We start from the raw sequence: 19,020 nt of genomic DNA, 5'->3' as shown, positions 1-19,020 counted from the left end.
CAAACCGGCTGGGGCGAAGCGTCGCCTTCCTGAACAGTGCCGGAAACAGTGGGAGCGGTTGAGGCCTAAGCTTAGTCGATTTGCTGGCCTCTACCAAAACAACCTCCGCCAGGCAAGCAGCGGTATGTCCGAGGAGGATGTCCGGAACCGTGCCTTTGCTCAGTACCCTGACAAAGCCTTGAAATTCAAACAATTCGACCAGTGGGAGGCCATTCTCGTGGTGAAGGATTCCCCAAAGTTTTGTGGAGGAGTCGAACCGAGCTGGGCGAAGCGGACGAAGATCAACGCTTCCGGTGAATACAGCAGCAGTGCTAGTTCGCACGAGCTCCCGGAAGCCGACGAAGTGTCCCCGCTACCGCAATCAGACTCTCGCCGTCGTCGTCGCCCGGTTGGGCAAAAGGCTGCGCAGCGGAGGGCTAGGGGAACCAGCGGCGGTAGCGGGTCGTTCGAGGTCGAATCGGAGGCCCCTGCTCCCCAAGAAGATATCGACCGTCTCGCCCGCGCGCAGTTAACGACAAGCTTGGTCCGAACCATGCATAGGTGGCATAGCACGACCGATCCGCTGTACAAGAGGATGCTGAAGGATGTCATCGATGGATGTCGGCGCGATTTGGGGATGCCCCCCATTGGAGATGATGGCGCCGAGATTAGCGGAGGGGACGATGGGGGCGGCACGGGCGACGGTGACGGCACGGGCGACGGGGGCGGCACGGGCGACGAGGACAGCGCGGAGTGAGCAGGGGATGTTGGATTATGTATTTTTCTTTTTTTTGAATGACTATGTATTTTGCTTTTTTCTAACTATGTGTTTTTTATGTTTTATGAATATGTATTTTTGCCCGTATTTTGATTTCCCGTATTCCGTGTCAAAATTATATTTCCGTTTTTACGTAATTAAATTATTGTGATTTTTTTATTGCGGGATGTCCTAGTGGGAAGGGCGGACATAGGAGGGGATGTCCTAGTGACGTGGCAGTGGGATGGGAAGTCCTAGTGACGTGGCAGAAGGTGTTTTTGGGATGTCCTAGTGGGATGTCCGCCCACTGGAGATGCTCTTGCCAGCGGCACGGTTGTGGGCCCGGACGGTACTATTCATGCCTGCTCTCTGGCAAGAGCACAACACCCACAACTGTGCTCTTCCTCAAGGACGAGCACAATTAATTTAATATTCCATTAAACATAAACATTTCCATAATACTAAAATTCATTAAAAAAATCACAATAAATATTACAAAATACAAATAAAATAAAAAAGACATAATTAAAATCCTAAAAATTAAAAATTACATAATTAAAATACTAAAAATTAAAAATTACATAATTATTGGCTAATATTACCCGAGGAAGACTACTCATCCGGCGGCAACAACCCCAATTATTTTTGGAGACCCACTATCATGCCCTCGTGCGTTTGAAGTTGCGTGGGGGTCATAGTTGACCTATCGGCCATATTGAGTTGGGCCAAAAGGGCCCACAACGAGTTGTTCGGGGTGGAGGTGAAACATAGGGTGCGGGTTCGGGGGCGGGGGCCGATGGAGTCGCGGAGCACCGGCGCTCGGCCGCCGCCTTCTTCCTTCCTTGCGGTCGGCGTTGGGAACCGCTTGGTCCGGCGTCGGGGCTACCCAAGTTAGCTCCGGCGAGTTGGCTAGCCACTTCTTCGGAGCCGTAGTCGGATAGGGATACCGACCTTGACCGTTTGGAGGAGCCGCTAGAGGAGGATGTTACGCCTCCCAGATACCTCGGGTGGAACCGCGTTTCCTGCCAAACGTTGAGGTACTTGAACGACTTACCGTTCATGGATTGGTATGTGCTCAGCGCCGCAGTGATGATGTCGACCTCGCTCCAGCCGCTCCCGGCATTCCGCGACTCCTGGAGGAAATAGCCATTGAACTTGCCAATTTCGTCGTTGGCTCGGCCGATGCAGTTGCGCACCATACTCTTGTTGCGCTCGATCGTTCCCGGAGGCCGGTTTGCATTGTACCGGCGAGATACGCGCCACCAAAAGTGATCCCCCGATTGGTTCGTGCCAACCGCCGCATCTTCGGAGATTTCGAAGTACGCCTTGAACAATTTATCCATCTCCGCTGGCGTGTACGGTGTGCGGACACCGCTGCCGCGAGTAGGAGCTTGCGGAGGTTGGGAGAGGGCGGTCGGCCTAGGCTCCGGTGTCCACCCGTATCGTCCTTCGGAGGCACCTTGGTCGTCGATTGGGTATGGACGGTAGCCACCCGGAACGGCCGAATCTTGGGTTTGAGGAGGGGCCGAATATTCCGTTTCCGGACTAGGAAACGGTTGTGAACCGAACCATTCGGGGTTCCAACCGTGGGAGCCCGTAGGGTTATCGCCTTGGCCGGACATAGTGATGTTGTAGGGTATGAAAGAATGAAGATGAAAATGGATATGAGAGATTGAAGATGAGAATGGAGATGAGAGAATGATGATGAGAATTCTGTAGTTTGATGTGAATTTTTTGGAGTGAAATTGAGGGTATTTATAGATGAAAGTGTGTATTTTTGGGGTAAAAAAAATTTAAAAAATTAAAAAGTGGGAAAAAACGGTTATAAACGGATATAATTTTTTTGGGAAGTGAATTTTTTTTTTATTTTTTATCGGTTTTTTTAATTAAAAACCGATTTTTTTTAAAAAAAAAATTTTATTTAAATCCAACGGCTATGCCGTTGACGAATGAGAGCGCCACGTCAGCTGCTCGCTGGCACGGCGCAGACGGCGGTGACGAGCAACGCCACCGTTGCGGATGCTCTTACTCCCTAATCCAGTTATGGAGTATATTTTGTCTGAAGATAAATCATACTCCAGCTAAAAAATCTCATATTGAATTATTTAATATCACACGACTAAAAATTAATTTAGTGGGACATTAAATACCATATACTATAGTTTATAGTTTAAATATCTAGAATTCCTCTTTATCTACATGCTAAATAGTGATAAGTGGGACATACCAAGTCATCATGCCACACTAAATTTTTATTCATATTCTTGGGGACTACTAAATTTATGGATTTATACAACTAAAATTTGCATAACATAATTTTTTTTCACAATAAAATATTATAGTACTATTATTACCAACTAGTATAATTTTATTTTTAACGATAAAGTGCAATTCATTTAGTAAATACTATCCCCTTACAACTAATAGGTTGAGATTTAGAAAAATAGGCGTGTAAAAATTCAGTATTCATCATTTTTCAGATATGTAAGTTTCAACCATTGCAAAAGAATAAAACTCTGATATACTCTATCTCGAACTATGAAAAGTATCGTAAGACCAATATGCTTCGTGTCTCTCGCTTTATTATGCCCAAAGAAACTATACTTTTTTCCCCTCAAAAAATGAAAACTTTTAGCATAGTTTTTGTTAAGGAATTTCACATAGGTTGTAACTGCAGATTATTATGTTCCCCACTCTGGTGTGAAGTTGAGCCTTGATCCTCATGTTTCTCAGCAGCGTTCATCTCCTGCCGTGGCGGCGGGTTTACCACCGTCGCCTCGGATGCAGTGCCCTCCGCCAGATGATTCTTCATCTCTCTGTGCTCCTGGCATATCGCACACCAGTGGAGGCAGCAGTGCACCATACAAGGATCACAAGGTGAATCCTGCAGATTTTTGTGTGTTAGTTCTTGATGAGTACTAGGTATGTACTTCTTTCTTACTGCCTACCTTTAGGTGATATTTTCTCTGCAACAGTTGTCGGCCCATGCCGGTGTAGATGCCACAGACCCACCATGCAAATAGCAAGCCTTCGGTTAGGAGGCAGGCCGTGTCTGGATCTATACCGTTGCAGGCTGCGGTGGCGATAGCAAGAGCAATGCCACCTTCAATGCATACAGCGTGACTGATGCACGCACTTCGCTCAGGGATGTCGTCGTTCAAGGTTGCAACATTGCGCCCGAACAGTACACAGGGGCAAAACATTCCTGTTAGGCCTGTATTTGGAGAAAATATGATTATTGTGTCTTGAAACCATTTTCCTCAAACAAGATCAAGTTTAGAGTGGGATACAATACCAGATTCAGTGACTAAAATCACATTGTTATCAATATTTGGCAGTTTAAGCATGGAATCAGATCACACAGAATGAAGAAAACAAGCAACATGTCAAACAAGATCAGCCTCATATAAACTACACATATAAGAAAATTACCAACACGCAATCAGATCTTTCAGAGTCATGCCGTGCCCTGTAGTTCCTAAGATAATACTACTGTACATAGATTGATATTCCATGGATCTTAGCAAAGTTAAATTTCACGAATACTTACAACTGTCACGATCCTCAGTGCAACCGAAAATCCCAGTTACCCAATCTTCATCAGCTGGAGGACAATAGCTCGGTGGCAGAGTTTGTCCACATTGTTCACATCTAGGAGCATTTATCTGATAGTAGAATACATCAGCAACAGTCAGAAACAAAATATCCAGAATATATAAACTTCAATAATTTGAGATTGAGATATGGAGTAATAAACTTTCACCAGAAGATCAAAAAACCAATCATGATTTTGAAGATCAGGACGAGACTAGGCAGATTCTACATAAATCATTTAACCAAGCAGCAGATCACTAAGCATACAAAATGAATCCCTAACACGTTCCAGATCAATATTGCAGAACCGAATACATTTCCATTAATTCAAGCTGCTATGATTTGCAGGTGGTTAATTTGTTTTAAGTTTATTCAGTATACGGTACATCATCTACCATCGGTGATTAGTAAAATTTTCGCATGTTATGCAATCCAGGAAAAATAACTGATCACAATTAGAGTGCAAATGCAGCCGGTTAGGAAATTCCATAACCACGACAAATAAATTCACAGATGAGCCGAACAACACCGATCCCCCAATAAAAATCGTGAAAATTAGGAAGAAAAAAGGAAAATGAGGTACCGCTGCAATATCAATGGGCTGATTGAGTTCGCCTGGGGTGATCTCTTGCAGAGATACCTGGTCTTTGGTCAGCTTCACGTATGTCCCCTCCGCCATCTCCAACCGATCAACACTCACATGTACCTTCAAATATTCACGTTAAATAACATAGTATCTCATTATGTTGAAAAAGGTTACCAAAATGCAGATCATGATTCAGGTGTGCGTTGATACATACACACAGAATCGCGCCGTTTGAATGCGAAATCCCCTTTATTTTATTGTTTGCTGCTTCGTTGAAAATGCGAATTGATGCCAATCTTTTACACGCCGATGTCGCATTAAACCACGTCGTGCGACTTCGCCATTGAATCAACTCTCTCTCTCTCTCTCTCTCTATTTGATTATTTACTTTCAAATATTATGAGATTGCATTAGATTGTCAAATTATTATTTGATTATATTTACTTTCAAATATGAGATCGCAATAGATTAATAACAAACACAAATTTATACTAATATCAAAGCAAAGAAAACATAAATAAATTGCAGTAGTAGGATATTTATGCAATCGTGTACTTTATTTATATCCCAATTATTTAAATGTGACGAGTTAATTATCAAGTGGGGATATTCTATTCACCTATAAAGCCAACATTTTTAACTAGTTACGAGACATTGACTTTAAAGACCTTTACTGAAATTACTCTTATTTTATTACACTAGAAATATTATTGCTATCATCTTAAAATTGGCTTCGACAATTTATCTCGAATATGAATTACTCCATAATTAATGAAATCTGTAGATTGATCAAGTCATGGTGAGCAGCGGTTTGATCAAGTCACTCAAGCAGCTTGATCAAGTCAACCCAAGCAAAACTGATCAAGTCACTCCTGCAGCTTGATCAAGTCATTTCATGCAGATTCCGTACTTGAAGAAATTTGTGAGGAAGAAGAAGATTTAACGGCTAGTTAAATCCAGGCCGTTGTTTTGTAGTCCGTTAGATTAGGTTGAATGTAAGCCTTTAGATCAAAGTAAGTTGATCAAGTTAGTTGGGCACTTTTTGTTTTCTTCGTTCTTTTAAATAGTGGTAGTCGAGTAGCAGTTTGTAATTCAATTCCATTCAGCTCAATTCAAGATTTCTTTCTCTCAATTCTCACTCAATATTCCAAATTCAGATTCCAAAGAGTTAACAAAATCTTTTTCAAAATATAGTAGTACTACTTATATTCCAAACAAAGGATGGAATATTATTGGGTTATTAACAAATATCTGACGAAATATTTGTTATAAACTCCACTGATCTTCAATGTAATGTAACAAACACGAAATTCAAAAAAAATAGCAATATACACAGGTAAAACTGAAACCATGTGTTACAAGAAAAGATTATAGGAATCTCCACATGTAAATTCGAACACCCGTTCAGCGACTCAGTTCAACCACAGCTTAGGGCCAGTCAGTTCACGATCAGCAGTAGAGCCATGGCTAGCAAGCTTCTGAATACGTGAAGAGAACTCCTCGGCCTAGTAACAGACACAAATTAACATACAGTCTAATAATACAGTATAAAACAAACAACCTAAAACATGTTAAGCCAAGTGAGAAGAAGAGCTGACCTTCTCATCAATCCACATCAATGAACTCAGTTGATTGTTTAATATGCGGACAACAACATCTAGGGGATTCATTCCGTCTGATGCCTCAAGCTCTCCACCCTAATGCAGAATCATTGTTTAAATATTCAAAAGATATAAATGTAAATATAATTAATTAAGGCACCTACTTGACTGGCATTAAGACTGTTTATAACTGTTTTGATCTGTTCTGTCATCTGCTCCAATCCCCGCTCTATGAGTTCAGCCTGCTCATACCTGACATCATGAATAGAGAAAATGTGAAAGCACGAAAAAAATAACATGAAAGAGCCATGCTAGTTGCTAGCTCTAAAACCAGACCAATTGCCACCACTGATCAACCAAACTAAACCGAGCCTTCCATTGGAAGTCCTCAACAGATATAGGAACACCACAAGGGATTATAAAGCAGAGTCAGCATATGAAAATCAGAGCTTACATTGCATCTCGTGTAGATGCAGCATCATCATCAAGAAGCATTCCACGTTCCTCTTTATACAGTCGCTCAGCTTCCTCCTCCATGCTTTGCAGGGCTTTGTCAACCTAACAACACACATGAGAAAAATAAAATTTTATCGATGAAGCTCGGTGAAGATCAACCTTAGGCTATGTGCAGCACGTTAGACTTGACTAGAACTGAAACTCCCCCAATGAATCATTCTGAAGCACATACACTTTTCCAGATCATTCTTATGAATTAAAATCTCCAGCTCTAAGTGTATTATTAAAATATAAGAAAATGACATTACAATGAAGATCCAATTACTGATAGAAGCTTCTCCTATTTGTTCAACTGAATGCAATAGTGCAATACCATATTCTTTCCTTCAAAAAATTTCCATTTAACCCTATAAACGTATCATGATGGAATACAACATAAAGTACACTACGCAGTTTCCAGAACTACAAACAAAGATTTGATACCTCATCTTGGTGAGTTTCAATTAGTTCCAGCTGCCGCTCCAGGCTACCTTGTGTTTCAACTACTTTCGCAACTTCACTCTGAGTGAATTTGAAGAACAATAGTTAGCAAGAGAACCACAAAACTAAATAAAGCACTGATAAGTAAGTAATTACCGATGCAATGCAGTGCAATACTAATAGGATGAAGCATTGAATTTAGAGCATCAAAACAAGGAAATTATGTTCAAAGTGGAATACACTCATTCAAGAGAACCCATTCAACTTTTATACACTTCCATTGCAGACATAAAACTATTCATGGTCTTAAACTCCATGTTTTATGCACAGCTTATATCACACACCTCCCAAGATTAGTAAGGTTTGAGTCTTAAAAACAAAAGAGAACATGAGACAAGTCTTCCAAGGAGCTGAAGAATTAGCAAGGTTACAACAAATTCCCATAGTTTTTGAACCACTGTGCATAAATTGAAGCCAACTAAAAGAATCATCCAGGACAAGAAACTGTAAACCATATTATGATTGACCTGAAAAGGCAATACACGCACAAGATATGCATCCACCAAAGCAACATAAAGACAGCACGTTTCTTTTACCATCACAAGTATAAGAATACCTCAAGGCCAAGAAGAATGTCACGATTCTGTAGAATCCTGCGATCCCACTCAGCTATAGCATTAGCTTGTTTCCTAAACTTCCCAGTACGCTCCTGCAGTTCCCCATTCCACTCTTTAATGATCTGCACCAGCTCAGCATGAGAGAAGAAGTACAGGATTAGAAACACAAGATAAGGACGTGGAAACAGTATAGGATAGGTCAAACAGAGCGGAGGTAAAGATTACTACCTCCTCGACTGTTTTCCCAGTAATTTCGGATGGTAACTTTGGCGTAGATGCCGGTGCTGTACTAGTGGCTGGAGCAGCCCTACAGGACAAGAATTAGAATTCAGCAATCGGTATCACAAGCTTTACATGTTAATGATGCACAGAGCTCAAACGGGTTTAATATGCCAGTGCAAGGCACATTTAATGGTACAATAAGCCAGTTTCACTCTAGTGCTGAAATACAACACTGAATCCATGAAAAACTAGCAAAATACTTTCAAGATTATAAGAAATGACATAATTAACAACATTTCCCCAAAGAACCCACCAACTCAGGAATTTGAGCTAATCTTTTTGTAATGAAAGAACAACCAAAATAAACTTGAACAGGAGGGAGAGATGTACAGACCCGCTACTGGAAGCTGCAACTAGAACAGATGATGTTTGAGCAGCATAACTGGTACTTGAGCCTGTTGCCGTTGTTGAGCTCGCAGCTGTAACACCTACATGCATTTTTAAATTTCCATAACATCAGCCAACCGAATGATGTAGTTATTGGTAAAGTGCACCAAAAGTGCATAAGCTATACTGAAGGTGCAGAAGCTATCTAGCGAATCAGCCAATGTCTACTATATAACATGCGAGACAAGCAACAGAGAGAAATTCCAGGACCCAATACACTGGAAGAATCTTTTCCGTTTTTCAGTTTCAACTCTTTGTGGATTCCTATAAGAAACTTTTGTAGATGGATATACTTTGATATCCTATCAAACAAAAAGAATTTCTCTACTGATCATCTACCTTGGCCATCCAACAAGAAGGGTTTCTTTTCAGGTAGTATCATGATCATCCAATAACAAGGATTTCGAATTTAGTACTATACATATGGGAGAACTCAAGTTATTCACCTGACAATATATTAACAAAAATCTATACATTCTTCAACTCAATCAGACTGGCACAGTATGTGTGTGTACATAGATACTGATGCTATTACATAATTAATTGATATTATTCTCTTATCATAAAAATAGAAAGATTTTTATGCAAAAAACTGTACTGTGTCCATATGACACACCTACATTTAGCAGCTATGCAGTCATTCAAACAGCCAGAATCCTATTTGATTCATGGACATCATCACATTGAAGAGTACCATATCCCGTCAGTTATTGCTTCATTTGAAGTTTGAAATACTCTTAGAGATTATTGCGAGTCACCTTTGCAATCAACAAGCTTGTTCCGTAACATCTGATCTGAGCTCCACAGCACTTGGTCTTATCAGAATGATTAGACATCACCATAGTGCATATTAACTTAAATTTTAAATAGTACAACACCCGCATGTCATGGCCTTTAAATTCAGTTAGTCAAATAATGGAACAATTAAATAAAGTTCAATTTCATATCCACATAAAGACATTTCACATGCCACCTTAACAAATTAGTCAAACAGCTACAGGTAGACAAATAAGTAAGCAAAACTGAAAGTCGTAATAGGAAAGAAAACCCACCAAAAGAAGGCAGTGCAACGCTTGATTGTGCTTGTGATGCAAGTGAGCCTGCAGTTGCTGGTGTTTTCAAAGATAGTGAAAAAGAACTTGCGCTTCCAGAGGATGATGCAGGCGTACTAGTTGTGCCGAAACCTGTAAACCCTGAAGTTGGAGCAGATGCACTGGTCCCTGATGCAGGCGTACTAGTTGTGCCGAAACCTGTAAACCCTGAAGTTGGAGCAGATGCACTGGTCCCCAATGCAGGTACCGTCAATGCTGGAAACGTCAAACCAGAACTGGCAGAAGACACACTTGGAGCTGCTGAACTGGTTGCGGTAGTTGTTGTGACAGTTGAAAAGAGAGATGTCGAGGCCGAAGAACTCAGAAATGTCAAGGCCGAAGAACTCGAAAGAGATGGTGCAGAAGCAAATGAAAAACCAGGTGAAGAAGATACAGACGTTGTGGCCGATGCTGAGGAGGCAGTGCTAGTGGTACTCTTCAAAAACGAAAAGCCAGAGGAAGTGGTGCTAGAAGCCGTATTAAATGAAAATGCAGGAGCAGGCGTGGCTGGTGATGAGGGAATCGAAAGTCCAGGCGCGGCAGAGACTGAAGCCGAAGCACTGGGGAATGAGAACCCGGGTGCTGACGCAGCTGAACTTGAAATGGAGAATGCTGAAGTCGAAGCAACCGAACTGAGGAATGAAAATCCAGAAACAGGGGAAGCTGAACTTGAAGAAGTGGTCGACGGCGCCACACCCAATGGCGAAGCCGAAGATGATCCAAATGAGGTGGAAGAACCAAAAAGACTTGAAGTTGATCCAGAATTTGCCCCAAACAAAGACGGAGGATTGCCACCGGTAGAAGCTGGAGTTGAGGATCCAAATAAGCCTGTAGGCGCAGAACTTACCCCAAATTGTGGGGCGGCAGTGGCAGTGGCAGTGGCAGTGGAAGTGGATGGAGCCGATGTCGACGAGCCAAATAGCCCTGAGTTCAGTGCCAGGCCCGACCCAAATGCCGGGGCACTGGAGGCCGTAGTTGATCCAAAAGGATTAGGCGTTGCACTAGCCCCTGACCCAAAAAGAGAGCCGGTATTGCCCGCGGAAGAAGAAGTATTACCAAATAGACTGGGAGTTGGAGCACCCGACCCGAAAAGGTTGGATCCGGGGGCAGGGGATCCAAACGGAGATGTGGAAGGCGTGGGGGTTGATGGAGCGGGAGTTGGAGTCGAAGTCGGAGTCGACGAACCAAATGCATTAGCTGTTTGGCCTGTGCCTGCAGACGAGAATCCGAAAACGCCAGAACTCGGAGCTGATCCAAAAATGTTGGAGCCAGTGGCCACGGAGGAAGAGGATGAGCCGAAGAGCGAGGAACCGCCGAACAGAGATGAGCCAGACGACGCAGCTCCCGATCCAAAACCAAACGAAGGTGCGGAGGAGGCGGAGCTAGGGTTGGAGGCAAAGCCAAAAGAAGGTGTGGAGGAGGAGGTCGTTGCAGTGCCAAAGCCAAATGAGGCTCCGGAGGCGGCGCCAAAAGCAGGCGATGTGGTTCCGAAGGCAGGTGCGGAGGAGGAGGAGAATGAGAATCCTGTGCCGGCCATTGCGGTGGACGTGAAACCAACGCAGATATGGCGGAGAAGGGTTTTGGCAAAGGGGGAAATCAGGGTTTTGAAATTTGGGGAAAATTGAAGTTTTGTTTAGGAAGACAGACCTTGTTTTCTTCAATAAAATTTCCTTTTTAGGCCGACGGTTTATCTCTGAAGGCCCATGAGACAGGCCCATCTTGTGATTCAAATACGATATTTTAAAATATGAACTGTCAAATAAGCCCAATGTAAACATTCAAATTAAACCGAATTAATTTGATCATATTTAAGAAAATATTATCATTGTTAATTGTCTTGTAGCTAAAACAAATGGAAACTGAATAAATTGAATATTAAAAAGTAGTGGTACTACATTCTAATAAAAAAATATTTACTTTATTTTGTCTCGTCTAAGATGACTCATTTCTTAGTGGACACGAAATTTTAGGACTTGTTGATTAATGTGGTTAACTTGGGGAGCGAAACAGTGAATATAAGTATTAAATGAAGAGAAAAAAAAAGAGTTGAATATTTGAAAGAGAAAAGTGCTAGTGTTTATTAATTGGAGAAAAAATATTACCCAAAATAAAAATGTATTATCTTGATTATAACAAATTAAAAAGGAAATTATGTCATCTTAGTTGAGATTGAGATGGGGTAGTATATTGTTTAGTTTTACAAATTAACTAACCAAAACAAAAGCATCATTACAGTTTCGAGACTTGTGATTATGGATAAAAGAAATGCAAAGAATATTAGTAGCAATTTACATCTTCCTTCATTGCACATGAGGCCCTTTAACAATTGATGAGCTAAAAACTATTTTGTTAAAAGATCATGTTTGACAGTCTGGTAAAAATTAGTATTTTGTTAAAAGATCATGTTAGATAGCCTGGTTATGATCATGTTATATAACATAGACTACAGAGAAGACGAACATAACATTCACTACAACCATGGTTCAGAAACAAAGTTCAAAATATGACCATTTTACTCTCCTTTTGCATCTCCGTCGTCATTGCACCTATTTTTTATTTACCATACTACAATCAGGTCGCCCCAATACATTCATGAGAAAGTTCTAGATTCCTTGTAGGGGATGATGCCACGTGGCGCTCGGAAGAGGACGTTTGAGCCCAGAATCCGTGAAATCCAAGAGGAAAATTCAAATGCCTTGGGACTTCAAACCTTGCCACTAGAGCATTCCTTTTGCCAATCAGTTTAGGGTCCAAAATCACAAGATAACATCTTTGTGTAGATACCGCGTACTGCAAAGACGATGAAACGCAATTTAGTTGTTAAAAAGTTTGTAAAATATTTGAGTCGTTTCAAATACATGTACGATAAATAAATAAATAAATAACTCACCTCGACTACGAGAAGAAAGCCTTCGTCTTCACCACCACCACCGGCTTTCGGTATGAAGACCGGCTCGCCGATGAATCTACGGCGGCCGGTAGACCAAGTGTGGGTGGCTTTGGTGGCCGTGTTCATCTTCACCACCGTGTCGAACGGGAAATGCGGCAAGGCTTGCCGCGAGCCGGAGGAGGAAGCTGCATAGACGTAAGTGTTACGGCCACCGGAAAATTCTTGATTTATCACCGGAAAATCCGTCGGTTTGCTCCACTCCGCCAGGTTATCTACACTGCAGTCTTGGCAATTCCCATCCACGTCCAATTTAATACTAACCTGCATCAATTGATATAATTTTTGAATTTTCACATTCGTCATTTGACAATATTAATCCATTTCAAGAGTCTAATTAAATAGTACATTCACTAAGTGAGGTAGCAATGTTTCTTGGCCTCGTTTCAAGTTCATCATGGAAGGGTCCAATTTACCAGTCTGCCAATCATATCCTGTGAGACAAATAAAACAAAATTAATTTTCAAAACACAAAAAAATGCAATTAATCATAGTAAATAGAAAAATTACCAAACATTTTCTGGAAATTGAACCATTGGTAGGAACAAGTACTAGCTTGGATTTGAATGTGAAGATCTCCATTTTCATATTTCTCTTCAAAAGCATTTCCAGTGTGAAGCACCCACATTTGTGAAGGTGCTTCAATTGGGACTCTCCAATCCCTTGATTTAGTGTCTTCAAATCTTGGTAGTAAATAAATTGGACAAGTTGTCTTGCTTGGATTTACCGATAATGCCGATATCATTGGAGAAAATCCACATAATGCTGTCATTGAACCTGCATTTATAATAATAATTAGTACTATTATATAGTAAGCATTTAGAAGTAGCCAAGTTGATGTCATTAGTTTATTAGTTTGGAGTGTATTTTTATAGAATGATTACTTTGTCTTTATAGAACGATTCTTTTAGTATGATACCATGTAAGTACCATGTTTGTTATTTGTCATTTTATGTGCAACTTAGGACGATTGTGACATTTTTTGGAATAAAATATGTAGCATATACGTTTGGTTCTTCTATAGATCTTTATTTAATCTTCACATTCACATATGTAATATAACATAAATTATTCACATGAACATCTATATCTATTAGTTTAATTTCTAGTTCTCATTTCCCAATAACAATCCAATTGTATGTGTTTATACTGTATATGTCAATTTAGAATGTAGTTCAACCTAATTAATCTTAAAATAAGGGAATAAAGGCATATATACCTGCAATGTCTAACTTGATCCTGTTTCCAAACAATATGTAATGAGAATCTGTAAAGGCCCAGTCATGGATCATCAAGTGATCAGGGATGTTGAATTCTTGGCTTTGCAGCAGCTTAAAATTGGAGTCATATTCTGAAAAATTAAACCATAAAATAAAATTTAAGTATTACTACAATATTATTTTTCCTTATCCTCTAAAAAATGACACTAGATCAGGCTATATATTTATGCGTAGAAAACAAAAAAGGATATGACACAATTTCGGAATAAGCATTTATCTTAAGTTACATACTAATTGGATTTGTTGTTTTGTCCTAAATCACCTGGCTAACATCTAAAATCTCGTTTTCTCCGACAAAACCCCAATATTGTCAGTCTTGAAAATAACAAGCAGCTAAAACAACCAATCTTATCATTCTTGAAAATTACCAACAAGTAAAACGGCCTCTAGTTAGTAAGCAGCATAGTCCTCGTTTGTATCAATTAGTCAAGTAATAAATACATACTCCATCTGTCCCATTAGAAATGAAACGTTTTCCTTTTCGGTCTGTTCCATTAAAAATGAAACGTTTCTAAAAATGGAAACATTACTCTCTCTACTTTTTATTCTCTCTTACTTTACTCTATCTTCATTAACTTAGAAAACAACACTACATAAAATCTCGTGCCGAAAAGCAAATGTTGCATATTTAATGGGACGGAGGGAGTATATTTCTATTCAAAATTTGCAGATGAAACAATATATACACATATATATAGATTTTAATAAAAGAAAAGTAAAAAATAACTAGAAACCATTTTTAACTGTAAATTGTAAAGGTCCATCTATTGATTAATTTAATGAATAAATTCGTGTTTATGCCCCTTCATCCCAAATTAATTGGTTGTAATTTTTTCAGAATAATTATTCATTTTTTTAAAATAAATTTAGCTTACTAAATAGTTTTCTTAATTCTCATACTTTTTAATTCAAATATTTCTCATCGTTGACAATAGTACGTAGTTTGTAACTTTATAGTATTATAAGGAGAAATCAAAACTTACCGAAAATAGTGAAATTGCTACGTGGAAGTAGCATATCTTCGGCATTGCATGACATTATTAATAATCTATTTCTCTTGACATCAATTTTGTAATGAGACAACCATCTCTTGGGAGGCATCTTGAACACCCCTGCACCATTGATTCCCACACTTAATTTTCACCTTACATGCATAATAAATGAAATAAAAAAAATAAAAAATTGAATTAGTGCTTTAAACAGTATAATCGGATTCTCACCGTAAAGTAAAGGCTTCAATACACGAGCAGCAACGTCCAACAACTTCGCCCTGACCGTACCATCGTCGTCGCCCGCCTTAATTCTCTTCCCGGCGGCAAGATCAAACCTCCCAACAGTCTCCAAACTCCGCGGCTCGATCTCATAGGGATCGCCGCCCTCCCAGAGGCAGAAGAGGCGGCCTCCCCACCGCAAAACGCTGGTGTTGGCGACGTTCTTCATGACCTTGGTGTTCCCCACCATGTTCCCCCCCTTGAGGACCGAGAACGGGCCGCGGTGCGTGAACCGCCACTCCCCTGTGTCGCGGTCCCGCTCCTCGGCCTGCGCCTCCGTCTCGACGTACCTGGCGGCGAAGTCCACCCTCCCGGCGGCGGCGTCGATGCGGAAGGAGCGGAGGTAGCCGTGGCCGTCGAGGGGGTGGACAGTGGAGCCGTGGTCGTCGGAGAAGAGGCCGGGGCCGGTGAGGTAGTAGGTGCCGGAGGGGAAGCCGTGCGGCAGCGCGCCGTCGACAAGGCGGAGGGGGACGGGGTCTGCGGTCTCGGCGCGCTGCGACACGAAGAGGAACTGGTAGTCCCAGAAGGCGGAGACGGCGTCGTCGGAGGCATTAGTGTCCAGGGCCGGGATGGATGGGGCGCTGATGGAGATGGCGCGGGAGGTGATGGAGGTGGCCTTGCTGGGATGTGAGGGGCTGTGGGTTGGCGGTGGCAGCAGCCGCGGAAGGGGAGCTGCGGTAGGGGGTTTGATGGGGAGGAGGTGGCAGGATATTGCTTTCATTTTATTCGAAGTGGCTTATGGTTTGAGTGAAATTGGGAAGGAATCTGTGGCTATTTATAGTACAAAATTTACGATCCCATGATCCGCAAATAAAAAGGTTTTGAAAAAATACTTGTACTAGTATTAATAAAATGTTGATGAAAAACATATGATGTGTTTAACTTTTGGGAAATGCATTTAAGTAAATATAAATATTGTGAATAGAAATCATTTAATTACCTTATTTAATGCTCAAAAAATGTTTACACTATTACCCTTTTACTTAATTGCATTAGTAAATTTCAATTCCACGTTGTTTATATTTCTTTTGTTTTTAAGCTCTTCCAGTTTTTATTTTTTGTATTTTTACCAATAATTTTTATATATGATATATTATTTATTTAAATATAACGTGTATAACAGTTACTATTAAATATACGATTGAGAAAATGAAAATTTGATTGAATCTATTTATAACAATAAATATTTGTTATTAATCATTGAAATATATAGTAATATAGCTTCATAATGAATCTATTTATTCGTATACTAGTGATATGTACTCCGTATACTAATTACTACATACACATATATTAGTACAAGTATTTAATATTTTGTGAAATGTTTAAACTCTCCATTATTTTAATAAATATGTGATTAATTAAAATTCTTCATAAATATAAGATCAACTAAAATTTCTTATGACATAATTCAATGTATTATTATTATTAACTATGTTGCTATTACCACAAGGTACATGATAATTTGTGTATTAGATTTAATAATAGTAGTATTATTACTATGATTAAATTATTTGAATAAAACTATCATTGATTTAAAGTACTCCCTCCGTCCTCCAAAAATAAAAATAAAAAATATTCCTTTTTAATCTCGTTCCTTAAAAATAAAAACTTTCTATTTGAGGAAAAATTGTTATGAGACCCATTTTTCATTAACACACTTTTCTTTCTATCTCTTACTTTCAATTTTGCATTAAAACATGTTCCGTTTAAAAAATTCCTATTTTAGCAGACGTAGAAGGTATATATTATTGAGAGCTCTTGTTTTCTTCATAATTAACATATTCTTTTCTCTCCACAAACCATTCATTTCCGTTGATCCTAGTAAAAATTTTTATGCAATCAAATTAATAGTACTATTCAAATGACTAAGATAAGAATTGAGAGTGGTATTAAAGAAGTTGTGATATCATATATAAATATTCAATATTTATGAATTAATTTGTGAGATAATACAATAATTGGCTGTGACATCATAGTTAACGTGTGATGGGGGGATAGGGGTGCTACGTAATGATATTTTGTCTATATAAGTTTTAATTTAAAATTAATACTCCTAACTTGTTATGTTTTTTTATAGAGTAGATTTTTATTTACTAGTAAGAACTGAGGAATAAAATTGAGCTTAATGGATGAGTTTTGGTAGTTGGTGCCCTATGATAGACTACTCTGAGTTTTATTTGAGTTTTATAGTAGTAATATTTTATTTTTACATAATACAGTAGTATTAATTTCAAATAATAATGTATACTACTCATTTTCGACTAATTGAATTTTTAATATATTAAACTGATTGTAAACTATATGAGTCTCTGTCATAATTTAGCTTTATAAATTATCTATGATTTTAATTTATTTAATGGATTTCAATTAAGTAATTTCCAATTGTCTAATTTATGTTTCTAGAATAAGATATTTTCTATGTATACTTTTAATATTGAAACATTGTCCCTCTAAAAATTTGAATTACTTTTTTTATAAATGCATTATATACTAGTATAATATTTACATATATTTTGTTATAATTATGTAGATACTAATTGTTAATAATTGACTTATTTTATATAAAGGAGAACAAAAATTATTAGTAACAATTGAATTATAATATCATTAGATATTTATATTCTAACTTTAAAATTAATTTCACACAAAATTTAAATAATAATACAAAAATAATAAATAAAAGTATAAAAAGTGATACGAAATCAACATAAAAGAATTGAAAAGAGGGTTACATTTCTCTTTGTTTTTTACTAGCGTTAGTGTTCAAGGATAATATAGTCAAAAATAAATTAAAGTGAATCAGTAATAAATGTACAACTTTTTATTAATATTTTAAGTTTATGGCTGACCATAATATGACCATTTAGCACTACTTTTAACTTTTACTCCCTTTGTTCAATATTTAATTAAATTTATTTTGTCATTTTGAGATGTCTATGATTGAAAGAATTATTTATTTTATTCTATTTTTAATATGCAAATCTCATATATATTCAGTAATTCTTTTTACTCACAATCCATTATAAACCTAATCTATCTATCTTAATCTAACGTGCCAGTTGGGTGAAAAGTATGTTTTACCCTTTTTGGCAGGAATTGTGTAAATGCTTGTGTATTTTTTATTTTTCTGTTTTTATTTTTTAAATCCTGTTAAAAATATACATATATATGGATAATGCAATTTCTCTTAAATGCAGTAATCACATGTGTGCATTTGATAGTTTGAAGACACGGTAAACAAGAATTATTGCTGTGTGCAATTGATAGTGTGAAAAGTGAAAAAACGGTAAACAAGAATTATTGCTTGATTCCATTGCTGCTCATGCACCGATTAATGTGGCTTCTCTCTTCTTTTATTTTAAAAATCTCTTCCATATTTCCAATGCTTGCATTTATGTAGTTAATTCTTTTATAAACATTTTGTACCTGCAAATCTATATAGTACATATCTAATGAAGTAGTTGTGAAATTGGGAGAATCTGTGGCTATTTATACAAAATTTACGATCCCATGATTTGAAATATCCGCAAATTAAAAAGTTTTTAAAAAATACTAAACATATGATGTGTTTAATTTTTACTCCCTTTGTTCAATATTTAAAAAATTATTTTGTCATTCCGAGAGGTCTATAATTTAAAGAATTATTTATTTTATTCTATTTTTAGTATGCAAACATTCCACTATTTCTT

General features: G+C 38.5%; 3 protein-coding genes across 4 annotated transcripts; all 3 read right to left on the bottom strand.

The window, feature by feature from the left end:
• Window positions 1-3,208: 3,208 nt before the first annotated feature.
• On the bottom strand, window positions 3,209-5,296 carry LOC121769462 (cell number regulator 6-like). Of its 2 annotated transcripts, XM_042166279.1 has the most exons (5): window positions 5,131-5,296; window positions 4,914-5,036; window positions 4,287-4,401; window positions 3,685-3,950; window positions 3,209-3,620 (listed from the first exon to the last, which is right to left on the bottom strand). In XM_042166279.1, exons 2-5 carry the CDS (start codon window positions 5,007-5,009, stop codon window positions 3,393-3,395), a joined length of 705 nt encoding a protein of 234 aa, XP_042022213.1. In that variant the 5' UTR covers window positions 5,010-5,036; window positions 5,131-5,296; the 3' UTR covers window positions 3,209-3,392. The 2 variants fall into 2 exon arrangements, with proteins under 2 accessions (XP_042022213.1, XP_042022203.1); XM_042166269.1 differs by having other exon boundaries at window positions 4,914-5,296.
• An 872-nt stretch (window positions 5,297-6,168) lies between these two features.
• Window positions 6,169-11,461, bottom strand: LOC121784342 (nuclear pore complex protein NUP62-like). The gene is made up of 9 exons (XM_042182497.1): window positions 9,792-11,461; window positions 8,687-8,780; window positions 8,299-8,377; window positions 8,070-8,192; window positions 7,457-7,534; window positions 6,972-7,075; window positions 6,682-6,769; window positions 6,515-6,613; window positions 6,169-6,421 (listed from the first exon to the last, which is right to left on the bottom strand). The coding sequence occupies exons 1-9, from the start codon at window positions 11,365-11,367 to the stop codon at window positions 6,329-6,331; spliced, it is 2,334 nt and encodes a 777-aa protein (XP_042038431.1). The 5' UTR covers window positions 11,368-11,461; the 3' UTR covers window positions 6,169-6,328.
• An 820-nt stretch (window positions 11,462-12,281) lies between these two features.
• On the bottom strand, window positions 12,282-16,049 carry LOC121771032 (carotenoid cleavage dioxygenase 7, chloroplastic-like). Its single transcript, XM_042167833.1, has 7 exons — window positions 15,278-16,049; window positions 15,041-15,169; window positions 13,997-14,128; window positions 13,288-13,554; window positions 13,126-13,211; window positions 12,721-13,041; window positions 12,282-12,620 (listed from the first exon to the last, which is right to left on the bottom strand). Exons 1-7 carry the CDS (start codon window positions 16,047-16,049, stop codon window positions 12,402-12,404), a joined length of 1,926 nt encoding a protein of 641 aa, XP_042023767.1. The 3' UTR covers window positions 12,282-12,401.
• Between the last annotated feature and the right edge of the window lie 2,971 nt (window positions 16,050-19,020).

The sequence above is a fragment of the Salvia splendens genome, chromosome 2 (assembly GCF_004379255.2).
Source record: "Salvia splendens isolate huo1 chromosome 2, SspV2, whole genome shotgun sequence".
Taxonomy (NCBI): Eukaryota; Viridiplantae; Streptophyta; class Magnoliopsida; order Lamiales; family Lamiaceae; genus Salvia; species Salvia splendens.
This window is presented reverse-complemented; position numbering and strand designations above follow the sequence as displayed.

What these genes read in the sequence shown, in the direction of transcription:
- LOC121769462 (XM_042166269.1), bottom strand. Translation starts at nt 5,009, where the DNA reads ATGGCGGAGGGGACATACGTGAAGCTGACCAAAGACCAGGTATCTCTG. An exon ending in AGCCCATTGATATTGCAGCG is followed by an intron (nt 4,402 to 4,913) that starts GTACCTCATTTT and finishes TTCTACTATCAG; the next exon opens with ATAAATGCTCCTAGATGTGA. An exon ending in CACTGAGGATCGTGACAGTT is followed by an intron (nt 3,951 to 4,286) that starts GTAAGTATTCGT and finishes CTCCAAATACAG; the next exon opens with GCCTAACAGGAATGTTTTGC.
- LOC121784342 (XM_042182497.1), bottom strand. Translation starts at nt 11,367, where the DNA reads ATGGCCGGCACAGGATTCTCATTCTCCTCCTCCTCCGCACCTGCCTTC. An exon ending in CGTTGCACTGCCTTCTTTTG is followed by an intron (nt 8,781 to 9,791) that starts GTGGGTTTTCTT and finishes AAATGCATGTAG; the next exon opens with GTGTTACAGCTGCGAGCTCA. An exon ending in TTGAAACTCACCAAGATGAG is followed by an intron (nt 7,076 to 7,456) that starts GTATCAAATCTT and finishes GTGTGTTGTTAG; the next exon opens with GTTGACAAAGCCCTGCAAAG.
- LOC121771032 (XM_042167833.1), bottom strand. Translation starts at nt 16,049, where the DNA reads ATGAAAGCAATATCCTGCCACCTCCTCCCCATCAAACCCCCTACCGCA. An exon ending in TAGCAATTTCACTATTTTCG is followed by an intron (nt 14,129 to 15,040) that starts GTAAGTTTTGAT and finishes TTAATTTTTCAG; the next exon opens with AATATGACTCCAATTTTAAG. An exon ending in GATCAAGTTAGACATTGCAG is followed by an intron (nt 13,555 to 13,996) that starts GTATATATGCCT and finishes TTATAAATGCAG; the next exon opens with GTTCAATGACAGCATTATGT.